At 50.0% G+C, this 25,989-nt stretch overlaps 1 protein-coding gene across 1 annotated transcript; it reads right to left on the minus strand.

The window, feature by feature from the left end:
- Positions 1–4,396: 4,396 nt before the first annotated feature.
- Positions 4,397–21,838, minus strand: Pla2g5 (phospholipase A2 group V). The gene is made up of 5 exons (XM_046469245.1): positions 21,418–21,838; positions 9,488–9,537; positions 8,193–8,337; positions 5,777–5,883; positions 4,397–5,645 (listed from the first exon to the last, which is right to left on the minus strand). The coding sequence occupies exons 2-5, from the start codon at positions 9,525–9,527 to the stop codon at positions 5,521–5,523; spliced, it is 417 nt and encodes a 138-aa protein (XP_046325201.1). The 5' UTR covers positions 9,528–9,537; positions 21,418–21,838; the 3' UTR covers positions 4,397–5,520.
- Positions 21,839–25,989: the final 4,151 nt, after the last annotated feature.

Raw genomic sequence — 25,989 nt, forward strand, 5'->3', positions numbered from 1 at the left:
CATCTAACTAACGCTCACACTTCACCCAGCAGAGATAGACCTGGCAGTCACCTGTGACAGGGAGGCCAAGGGTGAGCCCAGCCCTTGTCCCTAGAGATGTCCAAATCCCACGGTTGCTGAACTGTCTGCCAACAGCAAGGTGCCGTGCTTTAACTTCAACCATAGTCCATGCTCAGCCCCAGCTTTCTGATTGAGAACATCACGTGACCGGGGCTTCTTATCAGCTTCCGGCTGTCATCAAACCTCTCTGTACATTGCCCACCTGGACCTCGGCAGGGATGGGAATTCTGGGCAATAAGTTTCAGCTTAGCTAAGAAACACGATGCAAATCCACAGTGGTCTCTCTTGTTGCCTTCTCCTCCCTGTCCACATCTTTCCACCATCTTTTCCAAATAAAGACAATAGCAAAACCATCTTCCTGCCCAATAGATGGTGGTCATCGCTTCTATAATCTAGAACATACAGAACGGCCCTAAAGAGGATGGGGACTTCTTTCATCCAGTTCAGGTGAAATTCATTTCTATACTCTAGTGTGATTCTAGCTGAATCTCAGTCTCCTTTTGATAGCCTCTAAGGACAGAGATACGGAGTTAATTACAGGAACGTCTTATGCAAACAGCACAGGAAGGGGCTGCAACGTTCCAAGTGGCGACTGGCAGCAAGTGTAGGGCGTGATGTAACGTGGGCCATGTTGCATCAGAAAAGAGGAAACTTAACTTGCTGGCTGCTACCCACTTCCCAGTTCTGGGGCCACAGGTGGCTAAGAGAGCACCTAGCGATTAGCCAGAAGGCATTGCCGTGGGTTGTGATGAAGAATGGGACCACCTCTAGGATAGGCTCAGAACCCTTCTGCCCTCACAGACTGCTCTGTCTCCCACTACTGCCTGTAGGATGGGTGTAGATGTGAATTCTCCCCACCCTGCTGACCTTTACCCCGATTGGCTCCTGTACATTATATTAGCTGTGTGTGTTTTCTCATTGAACGAGATCCTGCTTTGACTGTCCTCCCTGGCGCATCTGATTGTCCTCCCGTGAAGGAGGGCTGGGTGCGGGCGGCCAGTCGACCTTTACCTTTCTTGGTTCGTCCTGGTCGGGGCGTGCTCCCCCAATCTCTCCCGCAGGTCAGGAGGGAACAGGGGGCTAAAACCCCCGACAAGCGAGGGCCAGCGTATGTCTGTAAGGTAAGCTGAGATCCTCCTCCTTGTTCAGCTAGTCCTGGGGAACTCGCTCCTGAAGTTACCCATTATGGAGGAGGTGCTGGTGGGGTAGCGCATGCCATAGCGCCAGCCGCTTGGGAGGCTGAAGCAGCCTTTGCTCTCGGGACTTTCAGGGCCCATTCCGTGTGTGCCACTCACTGCCCTTTGATGTCAGAATTGCTGCTGTGCGAGCCCACCTTTATGTCTCCGTGGGTCGGAGTGCAGCCCATTCTCGTGATGTCTGGTCATCTGAGGTCAGGCATTCAGTGCTGAGGCCAATCAGCAGGCCCCCGTGCCCTCTCTGAAAAGGGGAAGGGCTCCCTACGGCTGGTGGCATGACTCTGCTCCTAGACTCTGAGGCCTGTGGAGGCTTCCTCCTGCGCCTCAGGCTCACGCATTCCAAGCCCCATTGGACCTGCTGGGTCACACGCCCAAGTAGCAGAGTGGCCTGCCCACCTATGGCCTGTTGCAGAGCCTGCTCTTGTCTGGGGTCCACTCATCTGGCAGCTGCTCAGGACATCTGGTGAATGGGTTGAGGTGACAACCAAATGAGCTGCATGTCTCCCCAGTCCAAATGGCCCACGGGGCACTGTGCTTCCTTCTCAATGAATCGAGAGCTGGCTAGATGCGTGTCAAAGGGCAAGGGGACCCCGAGAGAGACTGCCACTGAGAGAGCGCGCTCCTATATTGTTGCGGGATATATTTTCCCCCTAAGGCACAAATATGTGTTAAGTAATGTCTCTTCCTAATCACTTGGTCCATCCAGCATGATGTCACCAAGGGGGTGGACCAGTGTGATGTCCTGGAGTTGGAGAGATGATGAAGGTCCCCCTGGACCAGATCACCACATGGCTAGAGAATTGATACAGCCAGGCAGCAGGAAGGTGACCTGCTATTGTTGGCCCTGCAAGTTGAAAGGGAGGGTTGTGGCAAGGCAGGGCACCCCTCCAGCCTTGATTCAGGACACCCCCCCCCAGCCTTTTTTGAACAGGTCTCTGTCTTCTACAGAGGCAGGCAGAGAAGCGTTGCTGTCCCTTATCTTGAGCAAAGGGTTACTTTTATTATTTATTTTACTGGAAAGAAAAACGCAATTCGCAGGTAGAGAGAGTGGAGGGCTTTGGGGGTCCGTAATAATTTTGTCAATCAAACTGGAATGATGGGGGAGCCACCAGGAAATGACCTTAAAAGTCAGAAGAGAACCGAAGGCCTTGAGTTCATCATTTTCTATTTCCGAGTTCTCCAACTCCACAATATGTTTTATTTTCACTAAAGTGCTGTACAGCATCAACTACTCTGTCACCCAGAGCTTGTGAAGACAAAACACTTGTGTAAAAGCATGTGCACCGTGGATCATTTTATTCCTGGAGGCCACGGACAATCAGTGTCCCCCTTTACCACTAAACACCAGCCACGAAGACCTTTATCTCTAATCAGATAAGAACACACTCTGAAAGCACGTCAGAGAGCCTGTCTTTGAGGCCCTGTTCCTTGGGAACAATTTCCATGTCATCAGAGTTCAGCAGAGGCGGGAGCCCTCTCTCTAATGACAGATTGATGGAGGGATTTTAACCTCGCGCAGGTAGAGAGCTGGCGTGGCACTCTGTGGGTGGCACAGCCTGGAGTTAGCACAGCGGACTGTCTGAAAGAAAGGGGCGGGGAGCAAGGACATGAAGAGGAGTGGGACCCCCCGGGTGGACAAGATCCATGTGGGTCTCAACACCTTCAGCCTCAGGGTGCGAGAAGCTGGAGTCAGAGAAGGCCCAGGAGACAGCCAGCAGCGAGGCCAGGCGTGGGCAGCGCATCTGTGCTGCAAACAGATCCTGCGCTCGGCTCCCAACTTCCAAGTAGGAAAAGAAACCTGGCTTCACTTCCACCTTCCACATCTCACACACCTCCCAGGGCTCTGCTGACCCAGGATTCCGCAGGGACAGGAATTCTGGGAAAAGGAGTTTAGGCTTAGTTACACCATCCCCACTCACCACACCTGCCTGGTACAAATCAACATGGGTTTTTTGCAGCGTCTGTTGAAAGACCTGGCCTGGTGCCAGGCTCCCCAGGGGCTGCCGTCTGCTTTACAGGCTAAGAAAGGACTCAGCTTTGGCATCTGGCAGCCTCTGCTCCCCCCACCCACCCGTGTTCCTCGCTACCTGTGTGTCGTCAGGCAGAGCACTTGGCCTCCCTGAGCTTCCTGTCCCACCCCTACCACGGGTGGGGACAGTGGTCTCATGGGTGCTGCTGTCGCCCAGGCAGGACTGGCGGGACTCCATGTACCAGCTACTGCGTCAGCAGGCCTTAGCCCTCCCCACTCTATCTCCACCAGTGGATTCCCTTCGACTGCTTTTCAGTGGGGGACGGTCTGAGCACCCCCGTGTGCACACATGTGCGTACAGATCATGTTATCAACGAGGGGGCTTGTCTTTTAATCCAAAGCCCGATTTCACACACCAGCAGAGGACCTACTGTGACAAGGCCACATGTCCACTGAGTGTCACCGAGTGACCTCTGGTGACACCCCTGCCAGCCAAAGAATAAGCAAGTCACAGTTTGGGGCTCACTTAGCTCTCATTGCTTCCCCAGAGCTGTCCACAGCAGGAAAGGTGGGTCCCCTGGGGTCTCTTCCTTGGAGGATGAAGCCTAGAGCCCCCACAGACTGACCGCCCAGGGCAGCCTCTGAAACCAAAGAGGCAGTTAGAGCAGAGAAGAAATGTAGCCAGGCCTCTGCTGGGATCCAGGGGGGCCTCCTAGGAACCCCAGTATAGGTGAATCCCTCAATTACTCTGAGTTCCATTTTCTTCCTTTATGAGCAGGAGTTGAAGACAGAGCAGGAGAGTGGGCAGAGCCCAGGGTTGGTAGAGCCAGGACTTGAGGTCTGATCCTACTTCCACTGTCGATATGCTCTGTGACTTTGGGAAAGTCACCTAACTTCTCTGAGCCCAGATTTTCTAGTAGATCTATGAAGGTCCCCCACAGTCCCTTCAGCTCAAACCCAGGTCAGCCTGTGGTGTTTCTTTTATAACCTCACCGCATCCCTCGCCTGGCCCTGGAGGGAAGCTTCCTATTACCTCCCCATATACATTCAACATTGGACCTGAGGACAGGCTTTGACTTTTAAAATGTAGTGAGCAAATTGGGCACTGAATCCCTACTCTGTGTTGCGTTGTTAAGTATAGACACTCAGTCTATAACAAAACACTAGTACATTGAGAGTGACCCATAAAATTAAATTTTATTTAGAAAATGTTTGACACTGAAGGTTTTTAAATATAGATCCCATTTATCATGTGGCTATTTTGGGGTATGTCAGTGTAAAGAAGCCAAAAGTTCCTGTCTTGGAAAGGACTCTCCTTTAATTTGGAATACATCCTTTCTTCCTATAAGGATTGGTGTTAATGCCCTTTCTTCTATAAATTGGTAGAAGAGTTGGGTTTGTAAGTGTCGTTACTTGGCAAAAATAAACCACATAGCTGAACCCTAGTTAAACACAACAACAACAACAAAAGGAACTGTTCTCTGAGCCACAGAACCCCAGTATCCCCTATATTTGAATCAAGAAGGGCATTAGAAGCCTCATTTTACAACTAAAGGAATGTTTCTTTTTCAGAGATTGAAAATCAGAGAGGTTCAGTAATGGGCTGAAAACCACACAGCTGGAGAAACTAGAGCTGGGATTTGAATGCTGCTTTCTCTAGCCTGGAAGCCTAAGCTGGTGTAACCGCCCATTATCTTCCCTCCACTCCCTTGGGGAAGAGTGAGATCCAGTGCTTGGCTGGGGGAACCCCCAAGGTTTAAAAAAAGAGTCCGAAAGAAGTCCCACAGTTCATCCAGTCCCACCCCTTCCCTCTGTGTCTGAGAGAATGCAGGTAACTTTGGGCTCAGTGTCCAAAGATAGAGAAAGAGGCAGAGGGAATTCCCTGCATGGTTTTTATCATCCTCAAGAATAAATTTTATTTAACACCCAGAGAGCAGGTTTATGGAACCAAGTTTTCTTTGGCTTGAGCAAAAATTCCCTGAAGGATGGTTCTGAAAATCTGATTAGAGAAACAGAAAAGTAAGTGCACCTTGTCCTGGAGCTGGGACAGAGGTCCCAGCCTCAGAGGGCCTGGCCTTACAAATGGAGGCCCAGGGACCTTGGGGCCTTGCCGAGAGTTCTAGAACATTCTCTTGGGACTCTCTGGGGGACAGGAAACCCGGGGCTCTTCCAGGCCCAGTGGAGCATGGAGAAAGAATGAGACCTGGGAGCAGCTGTCAGGACCCAGCAGAGAGGGCACTCCGCTGCAGGAGAGGACAGAAATGTCCCCACTGGGGAGGAGCCCACCGAGGGCAGCTAGGAGCAGAAGATGTTGGGGAAGTACTGGTAATGAGGGTTGTAGCTCCAGAGGTTTCTCTTCAGGCAGTAGACAAGCTTCCGGTCACAGGCGCAGAGACCCACTTGACAGAAGGGCCCGTGTTCTGCAAAAGACCACACTAAATCACAATGAGGACCGAAGGATCCACTCTACCAATAAATACTGACTTGCTCCAAGGGGAGCTGAACTCAGAGGCAGGAGAATCCCAGGCTTGAATGGGAGCCGCAGCCTTACCACAGATGACCAGGCCCCGCGTGAATCGGTACTGGTATGACTGTGTCCGGATGCCACAGCCCTCGTCCTCCAGCCGCCCATAGCAGCGGTCATGCATCCAACAGCACCTGCCAAGGCGAGAGACTCGGACCCTGAGTGAGGGGGAACCTTCTGACCCTTCGTCCCTGGGAAAGATACCAAATAGAAATGGGTCTTGTCAAGCGTGGACAAAATTAGAGCTGGGGGGAGGACCCCTGTCGGCCTGTCTGTCTGTTCTAAGGACTTTCTAAAACCCCACGAGAAGTGCCCCCCGTCCTTCGCGTGCCCCGTGCCTGGTGCAGCTTGCTTGCACGCACACGGATCACTGGAACAAAGTTTATGTTCAGCATTCTTTAAGCCTGGGACAGTTCAGAGAAGACACTCTGGACAGAGTGTGTGCTCAGCAAGGCACCTCCAGCAGCGAGCTGAAGCCAGCTCCTGCCTAGGGCCCCCAACACCTGTGAGCTTTGTATCCAAGCAGCTCATGTCAATTTCCCCCTTTTCTGCTAATAAAAGCTTCCCGTGCGGCAACCTTCTAGATCTGCCCGTAGTTTACCAGGGCACAGGAACTCCCTTTGCAATTCTCGGCTGTTCCCAAATCAATACTGCTATTCTTTGGTGACTCTGAATGTTATTTCGGTTGACATCCCTAACTGGTACACAAGCGTGATCATGTCCCTTTTGCAGAGGTTGCCTAAGTGGATACAGTAACAGGACCTGGTACCATGGCTGAGTACTTCCCTCTCCTCCACTACGGATGCCACTGGCCATTTTCCTGACCTGTGTTTGCCTACTGAGCTCACAGTAAGAGGACACTTCCCAGGCCCTCTTGCAGGTAGGTGTGGCCTGGAGAATGTGGGTGGAAGTGCTGCAGGTGGCTTCCACACCCCAGGAGAACCTCCCACCTGCCTTCCACTTTCTTCTCTTTCTCCACCTTTGACTCGATGGAGCTGAACCAGCTGAAGACCCTGCAGCCACAGAAGATGGCCATGCCATAGATGGGAGGGGTCTGGGCCCCTCAATCAGCACGTGATTTGCACGGAACTGTTGTCTGAGCAAAAAAAAATTAATCTCTACTTTGTTAAACGCAGCTAGGTTGCATTTAATTTTTTTTTTTTGATTTGCAGAAAAATTGTGACCATACAGGCAAAACACCCAGTTTCCCCAGTTACTAACATATTGTTACTAGTAGTATGACTTCTGTACTCCTCTGACATGTTCCTGTTGACGTGGGGCTTTGTTTTGTTTGATTCATTTTTCTTGGCACTACAAGCAGCTACAGCCTCATCTTGTACATTTCCTGCCCGATAGGACTAGCTACTTCTTCCAAAAGCTTTGATTCCTCTTAATGAAGAATGGCACGAGAAGCCAGATCGAGGCTCGAGGTGTGCTTGTTGAGGGGCAAAAATATATGTTCAGTCGAACGTGTCTAGATACACACATCATCCCATATTCCTGTATGGAGCCATCCACATCTATGTGAAGGTAAACGGAGCCCCCACTGATGTCTCCAGCTCAAATCCATTACCACATGGCCCATACTAGCACCTCTCTGTCTTGTCTATAAACTCCACTCCAATAGCGAGGGGCTCGACTCCAGCCACCACCCGCCATTCATGGGTATTAGGATTGTTAACTCCATAAGTTGAGTTTCTCCTTCTCACACATTCTTCTAGGATCGACACTTCCCAATTAAGAGGTGGACCCTAGTTCCCCTCTTTCCAGCCCTTCTTATTTTTTATTTTGAGACAGGGTCTTGCTAAGCTGCTAAGGCTGGTCTCCTACTTGCGATCCTCCTGCTCAGCCTCCCCAGTCACTGGGATTATAGGCATCCACCACTGTGGCCAGCTTTCTTCTTTCTCTTTGATTGGCACATAAAAACTGCACCCACAATGTGGTAATTTGATACATGTATATAATATGCAATGATCAAATCAGGGTAAGTAACATATCCCTCTCCTCAGACAGCCAGCATTCCTGTGTGGTAAGGCCATGAGAAACCCCCACTTCCAGCTATTTTGAAATGTCTACTATGTTACTAACCATGGTCAACCTGCTGTGTCACTTGGAATATCAGAATTTATTCTTCATGCCTAATTGTAACTTGTACTTCTTAAAAGCTTTGTGGCAGCCTCATCCAAAGGGACAGCGTAAGTGACATTGTGTAATTTCTGAGGTTGTTGGTAAATATGCCATCCTTTTTGTGTTTTTGCTTTGCAGTTTGGGATCATTCTTTCTTAGAACTCAAGAGCCACCATGCTGTGAGGAAGCCCAAGCATGCTGGGAGAGGCCTCAGTGGGAGGAACTGAGGCCCTGGCCCTTGCCAGACATGGAATTGAATTCGCTGATGTGGGTGCAGAGCCCAGAGCCTCAGTGGCACTAGTGACAATCAGCTCACCAGTCAGTGCCATCCTTGGGAGTTCCTCGGCCGCCCCAGCCACAGTAACAGCCGTAGAAGCCGTAGTTCTTCAGGGCATTCTTGCCAGTCACCTTCTCGATCATGGATTTCAGGTCCAGCAAGCCCCCTGGCACGGCAGGCACACCTGAAAGACAGCCCATGTCCCCAGGTGACACTGCTGTGGCCTGTTCCCAGCATCTCTTGCTCTTTCTCCCACCCCCTTTTATTCTCCTAATTAGCTGGAGGGTGCGAGGTGGGGAAGGGCAGGCAGCATGGAGAAGTGGAGAAGAGTCGGGCTTAGAAAATAAGCAGACTTGGGTTCAAATTCTGGCCCAGACACTAATTTGAATATAGGATTGAAAAGGCCTCTTCATCTCTTCATGTTTTAGTTTCCTCATCTGGAAAATGGGGGCCTAAAATTAGCACCTACCTCTTGGAGTTGGCAAGATACAGTATAAATTCTGAGCACAGTGGCAGACGCATCATAAGGGACTGAGACATATTGGGTATAATTCACACGGTATCTGCACAAAGCAAGCAGACATGAGCTTCCTGTCCCTCTTTTGATGTCCCTTCTTCCTCATCCCCTTTCTCTAACACCTTTTAAAACGCAAGAGAGTGTGGGACCCTTGGAAATCACTGAAGCCAGCTCCTTCATCTCACCAATTGGGAACCTAGGGTTTCCCCTGAGGCCAGAAGGAAAGCATCCTGGCGGGTCCAGGAGGCTCTCTCCCCTCCCTGCGCCAAGTGTGGTTCCTCCTGGGGTCCCCAGAGATTGGGAAAGACATCGAAGAGCAGGACTGCCTGTCAGGGCTGTGTGCAGGGTCACAGGGTTGTGGCCAAGCTTAAAGCCAGGTATGTGATCACCTCCAAGTTGAGGGGGCGCCAAGAGCAGGGTCTGCAGAGGACCTGGACAGGTCGAGCAGAGAATGGCCCGGGAATCATGGGCTGGACTATTTAAATAAGGGTCTTGGGTTCCACTTTGGTCTCTTTGTTTTGGCCTCATTTTATTTTGCATCCTAGGAAAAAACAACTTCTCCTCCCATATTTGCAAGCTGCCCATCTTCATGCTCACAACCTCACACGTTCAACCTCTGAATTCTGTAGCAGCCCGGCTGTCCGCACCATCGTTCTCCATTAGACAAGGAAGTGGAGGCCCAGGGAGGTGAAGGCGCTCGCTGCATCCACATCAGCGCAGTAAAAGCAGAGCTGGATGCAAATGCCAGGGTCTAGGAGCTCAAGACTGGCCTTTCACTCCAAGGGGGTCACTCAGAGGACATGGGGCCAGCACTTACCATAAGCCAGGAACCAAGCCAGTGTGAGGAGCCCCTTCATCTCTGAGGTTCTGGAAAAGAAACACAGCCCACGACATGTGCAGCAGGCCATGCCCTGGGGCCCAGCAGACCCCTCTCGGCTCCCACCAGGTGTACCCATTCCCCTGCTCCCACCTTGGGGTGGGCAATAAACAGATAAGCAGACCACTCCAGCCAGAAAGGACAAGACAAGCCTCTAGGAGTTGGTCCTGGAGACAGGAGCTATTAATGGAAGGATTGGTGGGGACATTGTCCCCATCAGAGGTGGCAGAGAACTCTCCCATCACGAGTCACTGGACACACTTGCCCACATGGCAGAGATGTCCAACAGTACCCAGAGAAATGGGTAGGACTCAAGTGGAGGTTTGGTGGCATGAGTTGAAAGGCAGGGACTAGCTTAACCTAGAGAGCCATGGAGGAGGAGGACAGAACCCTGGACACAGAGTGGTGGGCGCCGAGGGCACAGGGGAGCTGGTGTCCACATCTTGTTCCCTGGCATCTCCCCAGGCTTCTGTCCCCTGTTATCAAGGCTCTTTCCTGCTGGTTCTCTGAGGGCAGAAGGTGACAACTGATCCTTCTAGCTCAGCCCTGGAAAGAGTGCCCCAGCCCAGGATGCGTGCTCAGGAATGGAGCCCAGCACCCAGGAGGCGCAGGGGCTTTCCAGGCCCCCTGGTGGTTTTGTGGAGGCAAGCCCCTTCCTCCAGATAAACAAACCAACCACACGGGATTGTATCTGCCAGCTGCACTCATGGACAAACATAAACTAGGTTGGGTTCATTATTATTTTCTTAATTATTCTCCTGATTTTAAAGGAATTTAAACATAAAACTTTCCCTTGGGCCCAGGCACTCTGTCTACCTTCTGAATAAGAGGACTTGGTGCTTGTGACAGCTCTGAAGGTTTCATTGTCCCTATGTGCCAGTGGGAAACCGAGGCTCAGAAAGCTCTAGGAATTGGCCAGAGATCATGCAGCCAGCACGGAGCAGGGGCGAGAAGCGAGCCCAGGTCCGGTGCCCTTCCCTGAGCTGCAGGGCTCCCTTCCAGGGGGCAAACGCTCCAACATCCCAGTGCTTCCTAAGATTTCCTTAGAACCATCTTTGGCAAAAACACCCGCCATTGGCCTGGAGTTCAAAAGCAGTCACAGCCAAAAGGCGGAGGAAATTCCCCCTCTCCGGCCACTGCCTGCCTCTGCTTGGGCCTCTCACAGAGATCTCCTACCGCGGCTGCCTGCTTCTCGCCCCTCCCAGGATCCAAAGTCCCTGTTCACCCACAGCTGCTTGCCTGGCCTGTGGTCAGGACTCCCCCTACTTGCCATGTTGTCTCCAAGTCCCTGAGTTGAAGGGTCCCTTGAGCCAGGGTTCTGGCTGAGCCCCTGCCACCTCCCCGGGCCCAGCCTCCAAACACTCAGCTCCAGGTCCCGGTGGCTCCTGGCTACCAGGCTGGCATTTGTCCAGCAGCTCCTCTGAGCTCCAAGAACATTCCTCAACATTCTGTCCATCCTCAGCCTCCACTCCGAGGCTCCAAACAGCCAAGGAAAACGGCCCTAGACCCTCCCTTTCACATCAATCTTCTCTGCTGCTCTTGGAACCGAGGAAGGGGTCCAGTGGTAACTGACCCTCTGGATGCCTCTGACATGCAGGCACCGTCCACTGTCTCCTCGAACCCACCAGTGGCCTTGGCAGGTAGACATTGTTAAACCGGCCATCTGTCCCCTTAAACAGTTATAGTTTAATGAGTGAATAACAGTGGTTGGTTTTATAGATTCTGGAAATTGACGCTCAGGCAGGTGAAATGAATCGCCCAAACTTAGCATCTCCTCCTTTGACTGGCCACTCCCCTGCCTCTGAGCAAGCCCTGTGTGTTAAACATGCATTGTATTTTCTTTTAGGATGCTTTGACATCTTGGGAGCCCTGCTGACCAGGTGGGACTGTCCCTCCTGGGGTAGCTAATTCCTAGAGGCCTCAACCTCCACCCCTGCGGGGATGCCTTTCACATGCAAACCCACCAACCCAAAGCCTGGACCCAGCACCTATCTTACCTAAGGCTCACATGTCCCCATGTCCCCCCAGGCCAGGTTTTGGACAGCTGGGGAAGCCGCAGAAATGATTCAAACAAGACAAGCCTGAACCGTGGTGAAATTGTGCATCTGGGCCCATGCTGGCACTGCTCCACGTGGCCCTGCGTGACCCTGCAGGCCCCCTCCTCCTGGTCACTGTACAGAACACACTCTTGCATGGCATTGCCTTCCACACCTGAATGAAACCAACACCCACGCAGGGTTAGAGCTCTGCGGGCTGCAGGCTCCCGGGGTGAGGGGCAGCAGGCGCCCCTGCAAATGTGAGCCAGACAAGGTTCATTTGCAGAGGCTCAGAGCAGCCTCCAAACAGCTGCCCTGGAGCCAGGACCATTGCTGGAGCCTAAGGCAGGCCCTTGGGGGAGGATGTGGCATTGCCTATTTTTATCCAAAGACCACAGAGAGCGGGGCACAGCCACCAGATAATTTCAGAGTGGAGCCGCAGCTGCAGTAATGAGAGGTGGATGGAGGCCTGAGGGCAGGCACTGGAGGCTGGGAAGTGGTCAGGTTGTTGGAGGGACAGGCCCTCCAAGCCCAGATGCAGAAGCCCCGTGTCCCAGGAGCCCCTGTTCACATCTCCCAGCTGAGAGGACAAGCCGCAGGCCCCTTGTACAGATGAGCCCCGAGCCGTAGGGAAGGCAGAGCGGCCGGCCGCTCCTTGGGCCCTGCTCCCTCACCAGGGGCCAGGCTCTCCTCACACAGCCCCCCTCTGAGTCCTGCTCCCCACACCCCCATCAGGAAAAGGCAGCCCCAAGATGGAGATTCTCACCAGTGAGCCCCTCGCTGTCAGGCCTGGAGAAGAGGCGACAGCCCGCCGCCTGCTTTTAAGGGCCGTCTGCCCGCCTCCACACTCCTGCCTGGGCCAGCTCCAAGATTCCCGGTAACTCACATAAGAAGCCCTATTTCTCTTCTCAAGACCCCTGGGGATTTTTTTCCCTCTCTGTATTCAGAAGCAGTTATTTCCTGAAGCACGTCACCAGCCTGTTGGATTTAAGAGACCCATTGAGGAGGATTTGGCTTGGGCCACTCGTGGTCCCAGGACTGGAGCTCTGGGGTCCCCTCCCAGATGCATCTCGCTTCCTCCCACCACAGTCAGCCTTTGTCTCGTTTGCCCGGCCGGTGGCTCCTGCTCCCGTCTCACTCTGTCTCAACCTGGGGACAACCCTGGAAGCCACATGCACATGCCCCAACCCCTGTCCTACTCCTGTTATTCCCAACCTGCCAACCCCCAGCGTTCTTTGGAGCCTGCAAATACGCCGCTCTGGAGATGCCACAGAATGTCACCTCCTCTGGGCACCTGAGTCTACTGAGTTCCTGCATCTTGTCCCTTTGGAAAGCACAAGGCTTCTAGGTAGAGAGGCCAGCTGCTTCCCAGCTCAGCCCTGAGAAGCCGTGTGACTGTGCTGAGCAGGCTGGGCCCTGCTCGCAGTGACTCTGTGATGAAGAGAACAGCAGCTTCCGGGCTGGGCCTAAACCTGAGTGTCTCCATTCTGTGAATCAGAGTTCGCTGTGAGCTGCTCCATTGTGCGTTGAAGTGCTGAGGTGGGACCATCCACACCTCGTTCACACAAGAAAAAACAACTACCGTCTGCCCGGCACCGCCGTAAGGGCCAAACGATAAATAAATTAATCGTGCTAACGAGAATGACCAAGTGTGAACTTACCAAATTAATCAGAAACACACGGATACATGGGATCATAAATGGGTGTATGACTCAAACTGGAAAATGGGAGAGATCTGTTCTGCATTTTCATTTCTCCTTCTCCACCTTTAAGGATCTCATCTCGTCATCCTAAACCAGAAAAAACTGGGACAAAAAAAGAAAACCCCAAATTCCCTTGCCCTGAATGACCCCTTGCTAGCTTTCCTTTTCCTCTAAAGGCCACAGCTCTGCCCAGGGAAGCCTCCGCCCGTTCTCCTCCACTCCCCACCCTCTGCGTCTTGGATTCGGCCACATGGTCTCGCAGGCACCCCCAAGCCTGGCGTTGCCCCTCCACCTCCGGGTCCAGCTCCTCCCTCTGCGCCGCCTTCCTTCTGGTCTTTACAAATCCTATGGTGCCAGCTGCCCTCCCCGGGCTCACCCATCCCCAACCTGCTGCCCTCTGGGGCTGCTTGCTCTCCTCCACCCGCCCGGGCGAGCCCATCGGTGGCAGGGATTTCACTCTTATTTCCATGCAGGTGTCTGGGAGGTGAGGGCCGGAAGGTGTGGGCTGAGTGGTGTGGGCTGAGTGGTGTTTGGCACTAGTTTGGAGTCAACAAGTGACATTTAATAAAAGGAGTGTAAGACAAGGTGCCACACCAGGTCAGGACCCCACGCTTCCAGGCACACCGACCTGGGTTCAAGCCTCTGTCTCACCTCTGGCCCCCTGACCCCTGAGCAAGCAGTTTGGCTTCATCTGGTCTCAGTTTTCTTGTTGTAAACTAGAATATTCCTAGAGCCAGCTCCAGTTAATAGTTGTGATAATCCAGCAAGATGAGTCAGCAGAGGGTGCCTGGCACCTTTGTGTTATTGTCCTCCCAGGTGACTGAGAACCCCAGAAGAATTAAGCACTGTGTCTGTTTCTCCTCTGTGTCCCAGCACATGGCACATAGTAGTTGCTCAGGAAAAGTGTACTGAGTGCACACATCGCTCCTCTGGCTCTAGTTCCATGCTCACCCCGCTGCTTCCACACACACTCCCAACGTCATCTCTCCAGAAACACAATACGGCTGCCTGATATTCCAGCTCAGTGACCCCTGGGGTCCTCAGAACTAACATCACTGTCGCCCTCCCAGGCCAGTCTCTCCTGGTTCCCTTTCCTTCACCGTCTACCACTTCAATGATTAAAAACACCCTCTACCACTTCCGTCCCAACAGAGCTGGGTGGAATTCTGCTCTGATCCTCTCTGACCCCAGCAGGAGAAGGTCTGACCCACGATAGCTCCTCAGGAAGAATTTGTGGAATGAAAGTAGCATCTGACACACACGCTCATTCTCTGGCACTGGCTCATCCAGGGGCTGAAGTCCCCCGAGGAGCTGGACATTCTTGCCCCAAGGACCTGAGCTGCGGAGACACCCCTGGCCCCGTGCGGTGGTGTGCAGCCCCTGGCACCTAGGACGATGGCCAGGGCTCACTGTGGGAAAGTGTCCCCAGAGCTCCCCTCCTCCTCCAGGTGGTTTCCCATGACTCCTTCCACAGGGCGCTGGCCTGTCTCTGGAGATCTCCTCCCATACTCTGTCCACTCGGGCCTTTCCCGATGGAGGGGATTCTGAGGCTGATGGCTTGGGAGAGGAGAACTCAGGATTCATTGAGCATCCTCTAGGGCACAAGTGCAAGGGCAAGTTCAAGGTCAGCACTGCCACCTTCCTAAGTCCTCACAAAGTCCAGCAAGGCACACACTCCCACTCTGTCAGTAAGGAATCCAAAGGGCGGGCGGTAGGTAGCTTGCCTGAGGTCACATGGCTGGGAAAAGGACTCGGAATCTGAGCCTCACCCATCTGGCACGCAGTCCGCCTTCTTTCCATTACCCAAGTCGGCACCATCACAGGACATCTGACCAAGGGCCTGTGGTTTCCCTCCAGATGAAAGGAGAAGTGAAAGCTGAGTTCCAGTTAGTTCAATGAGCTCATGATCCCAGGAAGTTTGGGATGAGTGGGACTGGATCTGGATTCTGCCCAGGACTCTGTACACTCCTAGGGAAGGCCCGGCTTGGCCTATGTGATGCTTTTTATTTTTAATTTATTTTTATTCTAATTTGTTATATATGACAGCAGAATATATTCCGATTCATGGTACACATATAGAGCACAAATTTTCATATCTCTGGTTGTACACAAAGTACGTTCACACCATTCGTGCCTTCTTACATGCACTTAGGGTAGTGATGTCCATCTCATTCCACCATCTTCTGTTACTCCCATGCCCCCTCCCTTCCCCTCCCACCCCGAGGAACTGAACAGACACTTCTCAGAAGAGGATATACAATCCATCAACACAGTGAAAAAATGTTCAACATCTCCAGCAAAAAAATGTTCAACATCTCCAGCAATTGGAGAAATGCAAATCAAAACTACTCTGAGATTTCATCTTACTCCACTCAGAACGGCAGTTATCAAGAATACAGACGACAGTAAGTGTTGGTGAGGATGTGGGGGAAAGGCACACTCACACGTTGCTGGTAGGACTGCAAATTGGTGCAGCCAATCTGGAAAGCAGTATGGAGAACCCTTGGAAATCTGGGAATGGAACCACCATTTGACCCAGCTATCCCACCCCTCAGTCTATACCCAAAGGACTTAAAAACAGCATACTCCAGGGACACAGCCACCTCAATGTTTATAGCAGCACAATACACAGTGCTTTTTTTTTAAATAATTAGTTGCCAATACATAAAGGTTAAGTGACCTGAGCCAGGAATCCAGATTTCTAGCTTCTCCTTAAAAGACCTGGCAATCTGACGTCATCCCGGGGTCCCCCCGAGAAGCAGCTTTGCCCAGGCGCGAGGCGGGTTTAGTGTCGCTTTAATCCTCACCACCTGGGTGTCTTGTGCCCAATCTGCATCATGGTGGCTCTTTACATGGAGGGGTTTCTAGTGGCCCATCACAGAACTCAGGCTCTGTCCTAATTGTTTACCAATGATGACACAGTGAGTCCCTCCACGTGGCTCCAGATCACGGAGCCAAGACCAGCACACGCGCTCAAAGGAGAATATGTTGACCTGAGCCAAGAAACCTCCTGTGTCCTGGGAACATAATAAGCTGGCTCGGGTGCTGGGTTGCCTGTACCCCGATGGCACTGGTGTGACAGGTGGGGCCTGAGCAGGCGGGGCAGACCCCCACTGTGGTTCTCAGGGAAAGAAACTTTATTCAGGAATCAGAAACACGAGCCACACATCAAAGCTCACGCAGCCAGCTGCATCCATCCAGGAGTCTGGGTGCTGGTCTATAAAAATGGTAAAAAGTACATTACAAAAAAATTTTAAAAAAGAAAAATTACCATTTATTATAAGGACTGGAGGGAGCTCCTGCCCTCTGGGCTCACCCCAACTTCCCAACATTTTATTCACACCAGAGACATGTTCAGAGATGTTGCAAAGAGCCAGCAGCATTATCAAGTGGCAGGTGGATGGGATGGACCACAGGTGCCCACTGGGTCTGATGTTTGGTGATGGTGTGATGGGCCTGTTCTAGAACATTCCAAATGGTGGTTCCATTTTGACTCTGGGTCTGCCTATGCTGGCACCACCAAGATGCTTACCAGATGTGGTATTTTTTTTTTAACTTTTATTGTTACTTGTTCTAACTAGTGACAGCAGAATGCATTTTGACACATTGTATACAAATGGAGCACAACTTCTCATTCCTCTGTCTATACACGGTCCAGAGTTCCACTGGTCGTGCAATTACACATGTAATCACACATTCCACCATCTTTCCCACCCCACACCCCTCCCTCCCCTCCCTCCCCTCTGCCCAATCCAAAGGTTCTCCATTCTTCCTTATCACCCACCCCCATTATGGATCAGCATCCACTTATCAGAGAAAATATTTGGGATTAGCTTATTTTGCTTAGCATGATATTCTGCCAGCTCCATTCATTTACCTGCAAATGCCAAAATTTCATTCTTTTTTAAGGCTGAATAATATTCCATTGTGTTATATACCACATTTTCTGTAAAAATCCATTTATCTGTTGAAGGGAACCTAGGTTGGTTCTATCGCTTAGCTATTGTGAATTGAGCTGCTATTAACATTGATGTGGCTGTGTCACTGCAGTGTGCTGATTTTAAATCCTTTCAGTACCGAGGAGTGGGATAGCTGCTTCAAATGGTGGTCCCATTCCAGGTTTTCTGAGAAATCTCCATACTGCTTTCCAGAGTGGTTGCACCAAATTTGCAGTCCCACCAGCAAGTATGGGTGCACCTTTTCCCCGAATTATCCTCACTGACACTTACTGTTGCTTGTATTTTTGATAGTTGCCATTCTGACTGGAGTGAGATGAAATCTTAAGCGTAGTTTTGATTTGCATTTATCTAATTGCTAGAAATGATGAACATTTTTTCGTATATTTGTTGATCGATTGTATTTCCTCTTCTGTGAAGTGTCTGTTTGGTTCCTTAGCTCATTTATTATTATTATTATTATTTTGGTGTTAAGTTTTTTGAGTTCTTTATATATTCTGGAGATAAATGCTCTAACTGAGGTGCGTGTGGTAAAGATTTTTTCCCATTCCCAGGCTCTCCCTTCATGTTATTGTCTCCTTTGCTGAGAAGAAGCTTTTTAGTTTGAATCCATCCATTTATTGATTCTTGATTTTACTTCTGTTCTCGTGCCTAAGTCCTTGATCCACTTTAAGTTGAGTTTTGTGCAGGGTGAGTGATAGAGGTTTAATTTCATTTTGCTGCATATGGATTTTCAGTTTTCCCAGCACCATTTGTTGAAGAGTCTCTCTGTTCTCCAATGTATGTTTTCGGTGCCTTTGTCCAGCATGTATGTGGGTTTGTCTCTGTGCCTTCTATTCTGTACCATTGGTCTAATGTCTATTTTGGTGCCAACTTCATGCTGTTTTTGTCACTGTAGCTCTGTAGTACAGTTTAAGGTCTGGTATTGTGATGCCCCTGGCTTCTCTCTTCTCGATAAGGATTACTTTGGCTATTCTGAGTCTCTCTTTTTTTCCCAAATGTATTTCATAATTGCTTTTTCTGGATCTATGAAGAATATCATTGGAATTCTAATAAAAATCACATTAAATCTGTATAATGCTTTTGGTAGTATGGCCATTTTGACAATATTAATTCTGATTCTTTCTCCTCCTGGTGTCACCTTAAATGCCACCTCCTCCGGGAACTTCTCTGTGACCACCTCCCCAAGGACATCCTGCTTTTCCCTCCATAACGCTTGAGCTGTCTTCTTTACTGGTTCCCGACTTAGTCCTCCAACCCCTCCCTCTGGAATGTGAGCACCTGCCAGGAGGAGTCTTACCTTATCCCTCATCACAGTCAGCAGCACAGAGCCTCATAGGCACGAGGTGGCCGAGGTGGCCGGCACCCACTTGTGAAGAAATGAACGCTTGGAGGCATGAAGCCTCGAAGCCAGAGGAAGCGTGTGGCTGGCAGCTTGCTCCCCCGCCTTTGGTGGCAGCGTGTGACATGCATCTAGTTTGCGGAGCTCACAGCCACTGTGCGGTAACAGGCCCCAAACCAACTTCACCAACCCCGGCTGAAAACACAGATCAACCCCTAATCAGCAGCCCACACTCTGCCTCCGAAAAGCCTGCTCCTCGCAACTGTCCTCTCAAGAAACTAGCCCCCATCTCTCTTGCTCCTGGCTTCCTCCACCTCTGGAAGGCTCTTTGGAGGAGGGAGGAATGTCACAACAGGTTGTCACTCTGACCAGCAGGATCCCAGATCACACCCCAAGCTCTGGACACCTTTATTCCAGCCCACTCTGCCTGCCTCAGTCCCAATCCGGCTGGGCCGACCTCCTAGAGCAATCCCGCAGGCAGAGTGGAGTTAGGCGCTACCCCGCCGGCCCCGCCCCCATCAGTGTGGACCCGCATCCTCCTGTTGGGGAGGGGAGATGGCACAGCCCTCAGAGGGTCCCCAGTTCTGGGCAGTTGGTCCTAGAAGAGCTCCTTCCCTGGGTCTGGGGGGAGGACTGCCTCTTTCCAGATGCCTGTGCTGACCCCTCCCTGGCGGAGCTCACGGCCACCTTATTCCCAGGTCCCCACTGCCCCTCTCCAGCCTCTCTCTCTGCCACCTGCTCCCCACGACATTCCCAGGAAGAAGCTGATGGAACTCTCATTCCCAAGCACGCCACTGTGTCTGTCTGTCTGTCTGTCTCCCTCTGTCCCCACAGCTGCTGTCCTTTCTCACTCTCTATCTTCCTCCTCCCTCTCTCCCCCCTCCACCCCCTGTTCCTCCCTCAAGGCCCTCCTCTTACCCGACCCCTCGGACCCCTACTCGTCTTCCTAGGCTTAACCTATGCATCCGTCAGTGATAGTGAGCACCGAGCAAGTGCCCAAGTGTTTCAGATGCTGGGGACACCGCTGTGCACAAAGCAGACCTTGCACATTAGCAAGAAAAGACAGAAATACACAAGAGTGTGGCTAATGCTATGGAGAAAAATAAGGCTGGGCAAGGGGAAGAAAGAGAGAGAGAGAGAGAGAGAGAGAGAGAGAGAGAGAGGGAGTTGGAGGGAAGGCTTTTGCAGCGGGGAGGAGACACCAGTGGCCAGGAAAGTGGCCTTACAGAGGAGGTGACACTTAAACAAAGCCATGGGGTTGTTGAAAGAGCTGGCTTTGGGGATCGCCTAGGGAAGAATTTCCCAGGCAAGGGGAAGAGCGAGTGCAAAGACCCTGGGGTATGAGCCTGCCTGTGAGTTGGAGAAATGAGGAAGCTGGGCTCTCCCAGCACCCTGCATTCTCCCACACCAAAACATCATTCAGTTTGTGCTGTAGTGTCCCCCACAGACTGGGAGCAACTTGAGGACAGGGATTGTGTCTTTTATTTTGATATCTCTAGGATCCAGTATGGAGCATAAGACACATTTATTGATGACTTAGCTAATCAATGCCTGAACGCACTAGACTGTGAGCCCTGAGGATGTCCCAATCATCTGCATTCCTGGAAGGACCTGGTACACTGTATGACACAGGCTGAGTCCTAGAAAAAAAAGTTGAATGACTAATAGAAATAGCCAACGCTTACTAAGCACAGATACAATGCTAACATTTTTTAAATGCCTTATCTTATTCTATCCTTTAAAAGATCCTGAGATTCATACTGTTATCATATTGTTACATTGAACTGTTTGCCCAACCACTTTTCAGTTTGGCCCACAGATTTCTCTGTATGTACTGAGATGAAATCCAACTTGATGTGCAAACAGACGGTGCTTACTAAGGATAGTCACCTACTCCTATAAACACTGAGTCTCCGCCAAATAAACCAGACCCGAGCCAGAATCAAGAAAAACCAACAATACCTCCCCTCTGAGGACCCTTCCTTTTCCCTGGCTGTACATGCAACCTGCCCACGTAGTAGGGTGAGGCATTCTGAACCGTTTTTCTCTCTGGACTGCTGCCCCACCCTAGAATCAAAACAGCAACAGCAGCAGCGACGGATGCCGGTCAAGATCGACAACACAAGATTTGGGTCATTTTCTCTTTTAATGATACGCACCTTGCAGATTGGATCAGAGAAGTTCAGAGAAGGACTGGCTCCCCGCATCACCCAGCAGGGCAGTGGCAGAGTTCTGAGTTGAGCCTGATCCCTTGGACTCCAAGGCCACGTGTACTTAGCCCAAAACTAAGAGCCTTCCAGAGACAGGGGTCAGGGAGCCGCGGGAGAGGAGGGCTGGACGGAGGGTAAGAAAGGCCAGGAGGGCACTGCGCCATCTCTGGGTGCCTTTGTTTGTGCACGAAGTGGCTGCCACACAGTGGGTGCTCCCAACAGTTAAGGGGATTTAAATAGACGCTGACGATTCCTTTCCCAAAGGGGAATGTTTTCTTGTGGTTTGGGTCAGAGAGAGATTCAGTCGAGGCCTCAGATTAACATAAACACAGTCCTCCCTCACCCTGTCTGTGACCCTGCCCTGGCGTGGCCTCTCTTTAGGGAATGATTTCTGAGCAGCCTCTGCCTTCCCTTTAAGAGTGGCCTGGCTTTAAGAACTACCCCAGCCCTCAGGGTCTCACAAATGATGGTAAAGGACCCCAGCGACCCTAGAGAGATCCTCTGGCAGGGACTCTGCCTGCCCACCCCTTCCAGGGGCCCCTTTCAGGGTTCTCCCTCCCCAGCTGGGGCCCCAGCTGCCCTCCCTGCCCCCCAGCTGGGGCAGCCCCTCCACCATAACTGACCTCTTTGGCCTGGTCTCAGGTCCTGCTTCTGGGGCCTGTCCCCATGCGCAGCCTCATCTGGCAGAACCTGGACCCCCAGGCCCCTCAGGCTGGCAGCCTCCAGCCAGGACATTGGGATCCACAGGTCGGGGATCTTGGGAGGGCAGACTCCTGGCTTCTAGACTCCCAAAGCTGTGAAGGGAGCAGGTGCTAAAGACCGACCTGGGGAGGGTGTCACCCTGCTCAGCCCCAGCTGCCCTCAGAGATGCAGGAAGTCCAGCAAAAACAGCCTGGTGTGCTGGCTTCCCTGCCAACGGGGCCTGGGCAGCTACCCAGAGCATTCCAGCGCATGTCGGTGGGGGGACGCAGGGGGAGGCCTGAATTATCCAGGTCACGGCCTTATCCACATCACAAGCCTTGCTAATCCCTTCAGTCCCAGGTAACCCCCACCTTGGCCCTGTGCTCAGAACTTTCTTAAAGATCCGACAGCCTGCTAAATGTCTAGACTATGAGGACTTGGGGCTCCTTGGTCTTGGCCAGGACAGGAGCATGAACACAGAGCCCGGGGACGGGATGTCCCAGGTTGCAGGAAAACAGAGGGGAGTTCCAGGAGCCACAGGGGAAGCAAAGGTGCTTCTAGAAGTGAGTTCTGAGAGTAGACACCCCTGGCCAGATATGGGCTGGGTCATGCATTCAAAGATCATTTCCCAAGTACCAGCTGTGTGCCAGTCTCTGGCTGGGGATCAGAGACGAATAAGTTGAAGTCCTTGCCTTTAGGGGGCTCAGAATTTCATTGTGGAGACTGCACACGGACCTGCCACCTAAAGCATTGCAGAAATGAAGGAGAGACAAGCCTGGAGCAGGTGGAGGGACACCTGCCCAGACAGAACTGGCTGCTAGTAACAGCAGCATCAGCCACAAGTGGCAGTTAACACTCACTGATTGCTTCCTGTGTGTCGGTCACTGAGCTGGGCACCACATCTGATCTGTCCCCTGTGATACAGATAGAGACTCCAAGGGAGGAGAAGTGTTCCTACAGATGCCCCAGCTCACAGGGCTGACTAGAGGCTTCCCTCGTCTTATAAGGGCTCTGTGTCTATTTAGGTTGGCGGCTTCTAGTTCACTAGTGTCTTTGACACAATACAAATACTGATCATTTTATTTAATTTTTTTTTTTTGTACCAGGGAGTAAACCCAGGGCCTTTAAACACTGAGCCACATCCCCAGCCCTTTTTTTTTTTTTTTTTTTGTATTTTATTTAGAGACAGGGTCTTGCTGAGTTGGTGAGGCTGGCTTATTGGTGGGGAGGGCGAGGGCTAGCATCTCATTAAGGGGTTCTTCTTCCTGCCCAGGGTAATCCCAGCCACCCTAAAATTTACAATCTCAAATAATTAGCAAAAAACTAAGCACAAATAGTCAAAATATATTTACAGAAAGCAAAGCCCCTGATAGATCAAGTCCACATGGGTTCTGAAACTAGACAAAAGACAAAATGACTCTGGTGGTTTATTTAAGGGGGGTACATCAAAGGCAGGGGTAAGGGTTCAAGGGCAAAGTCTTGCTTCATGATGTCTCACAGTGGGCAGGGTGATGGGCATCTTGGCAGGTCACACCCATCTCAGGTGCAGTGTGGGAACTTCAGCAGAGCTTGAGGAGGAAGTTCACCTGCATCGGGCGGTCAGTCCCTGTGACTTATCCCCTCAGGAGGCTACGATGTGCAGCAGTCCACACACAGCCCACGGACAGCTCTGACACTGGCTGTGAAACCGAAATCTTTTTCTTTCTCCTGGTCAGAAGGAAAGTGACTTAAAAACAATCTAGAGATGGGTAAAGTTAAAACTGAAACTCCTCTATGATTCACCCCAGATAACAACTATTAAGAAAAAAATTTTTTATTTTCCTTTGTTTTGGGTTTTAGGGGATTTCTTTATTTTTTTTGGGGGGGGGTGGAGGGTTGTTTGAAGATTTAAAGTTTTACATACTTAAGTTGACCTTCCTCATAGGCCCCTGCCCCTCCTGTTCTTTCCTTCTCTGTCCCAAGACAGCCAGATGGCGAAGCTGCTGTGTGTCACAGTCTGGGATTCTGTAAACAATGTGTAACAGTGTTTCCTGTTCTTTATTTTACATTCATGGGATGATAATTCTCTTAACTACTTGTAACTTTCTTTATTCACCGTGCCTACATCCTCACCTATAGATCTGATTTAGTCTAAAGTATGTATTGAAAAGTGAAATGTTACATCGTGGAGTACTCACATTTTCTCCAAATTTTTGTTTTGAAATATTTGAAATTACTGAAAAGTTGCCAGATGAATACTGCAATTAATATTCATAAAAACTTCAGTTCACCAATGTTAACATTTGCTATAATTGCTTTACTTCTCTCACTCATGTACACATTTGAGGGTCGATTGTTGGCACTTTGTTCCTAAATAATTCAGTATGCATTATCTGAGGACAAGAAATTCTTACATAATGCAATATAATTACGACACTCAAGAAATTTAACATTGATACAATACTGTTATGAATACACATCTAAAATATCTAATGTCCATTTTTTTCCCTATTATCCCCGTAATGCCCTTTATAAACAATCTGTTTGCTTTTTCCCATGCTAGAATTCAAGTAAAATCAGACGTTCCATTTAGTTGTACTTATTTTTTTATTTTTTAAAAATTAAAAAATTTTATTTTTCTATTAGTTCATTGTAGTTGTACATATTGGGGTTCATTTTGACACAATTATATAAGCAAGGAATATAATTTGCTCTATTCAGTCCCCAGTACTTCCCCTTTCCCCCAACCCCACTGTTCCCTTTCTTCTTCTCCACTGATTTTTCTTCTTTTTATTTACAGTTTTTTTTTTAAATAGTACCTTGAAGATTTAGTTGCTATAATTCTTTAATTTCCTTTAATCTAGAAAGGTCTTTCTTCGACTTTTTAAAATTTTATTTTACATTGACACTTTTGAATCCAGGCCAGTTGTCTTGTAGAAGGTCCTGCATTTGAACTTGTCTGCTCTTCCTGCTGGTTATCAGGGTAAGCATTTTTAATAAGCTGCCTCATGGGTCAGGAGGGCGCAGACACATTTTCAACCTATCAGGCCTTTTCTGGAATGCTCTCCTCCAGGGGTGGACCCCGTTCCCACCCGCCACACCCACAGCCGGCCCTCAACAGTGTCACATTTATCCGTTTTCCCTAGTCAATGAGTATCAAATCCCATTGCTGTTTGAAGTGGCTTCCCTGGCTGTTAACGCAGCTGAGCATCTTCACAGTTGCTTCCAGACATTTGGACTGCATCTCTAATGAGCAAGACTGCTCATTCACCTCCGTGTGAACTCTGAACCCATTCGCCCCCACCTTGTCCTGGTCCTTCCCTACTCTGCTCTGTGGGAGGGGAGGTTGCAGAAGATGCTCCTCAGCTTCCAGAATGGGCTGCCTGCAGGAGGCGGGAAACTGGGGGGCAAGCCCACATTCTTCCGCTCTACATCTTGCAAATATATTCTCTAAACGTGCTTGTTGTCTTTAACTTTATTCGTGGCATCTTTCATAGCACAAAAGCTTTAAAATTTTATGTCATAAAAGTTACCAATCTGCTTTTAGCGTCTTTTGAAAAGTTCTTCATGACAATAAGGTCATGAAGATATTCTTCTGAATTTTCTTCTATTAGCTCTAAATTTTTAGGTTTTGACATTTAAGATTTTCATCCTTAAATCCATTTGAAGTTTATTATTGTCTGTGGTGTGGGGCTGAAATTGAATTTTGTTTCACTATAGGGAAGGGCAATTGGGCCAGTAACTTTTTTTTTTGACCATGTAAACTTTCCTATTTTAAAAATTAGTTGACTAATAAATTTTTCAGTGTTGGGGATGGAACCAAGTGTCTCACCCACATTGGGCAAATGCTCTCCCACTGAGCCACTCCCCAGCCCCTGGTCTCTCATTTTAATAATCCTCCATCACATAGAGCTCCCACCTACTATTGGTCTATTATCTGAGCTTTCTTCTCATTGCTTTGATCTATTTTTTCTCTATCAGCCTTAACATCATTCTGCTTAATTACTATAATTTTGCTATAATCTTTAAAATCTTCTCGTATACTATGGAGAGTCCTTTTTTCTTCTTCTTCTGAAATATTCTGATGATTGTTAAACTTTTACTCCTCCCTGTGGATTTTAGAATCAGTTTCTCAAGTTCCATGGAAACTCCATGGGCTATTTTTATGGGAATTGCAGTGAACTTTATAGGTCACTTGAGGAGGTGTAGGCTGACAACTGGGAACACGCCATGCTCTGACTATCTCTCCTTAAATTTTTCTTTAAGGAAAGTTTAAAGATTTTTCTTCACAAAGATTTTCAGATTTTCTTCTAGGGATTCTACATTTTTTTGTTCTTTGTGTGAATGACAATTTTTCCCCATGACATTTTCTAATGAGTTATTTGTGGTGAAAGGAAAGTGACCACGACACTCGGAGCAACCAAGAGATCTTTATTGTGGTGGTGTCTGATTGACAGGGAAGGAAGAGAAAGAGAGAGAGAGAGAGAGAGAGAGAGAGAGAGAGGAGAAAGCTCCAGCAGGAGAAGGTCTTATAT

This window comes from Marmota monax, unplaced genomic scaffold (genome assembly GCF_021218885.2).
Source record: "Marmota monax isolate L192 unplaced genomic scaffold, Marmota_monax_Labrador192_F-V1.1 WCK01_AAM20220418_F8-fsc00008, whole genome shotgun sequence".
Classification (NCBI taxonomy): Eukaryota; Metazoa; Chordata; class Mammalia; order Rodentia; family Sciuridae; genus Marmota; species Marmota monax.

What these genes read in the sequence shown, in the direction of transcription:
- Pla2g5 (XM_046469245.1), bottom strand. Translation starts at nt 9,527, where the DNA reads ATGAAGGGGCTCCTCACACTGGCTTGGTTCCTGGCTTATG. An exon ending in GGCTTGGTTCCTGGCTTATG is followed by an intron (nt 8,338 to 9,487) that starts GTAAGTGCTGGC and finishes GCTGTCTTTCAG; the next exon opens with GTGTGCCTGCCGTGCCAGGG. An exon ending in CCCAAGGATGGCACTGACTG is followed by an intron (nt 5,884 to 8,192) that starts GTGAGCTGATTG and finishes TCGCCTTGGCAG; the next exon opens with GTGCTGTTGGATGCATGACC.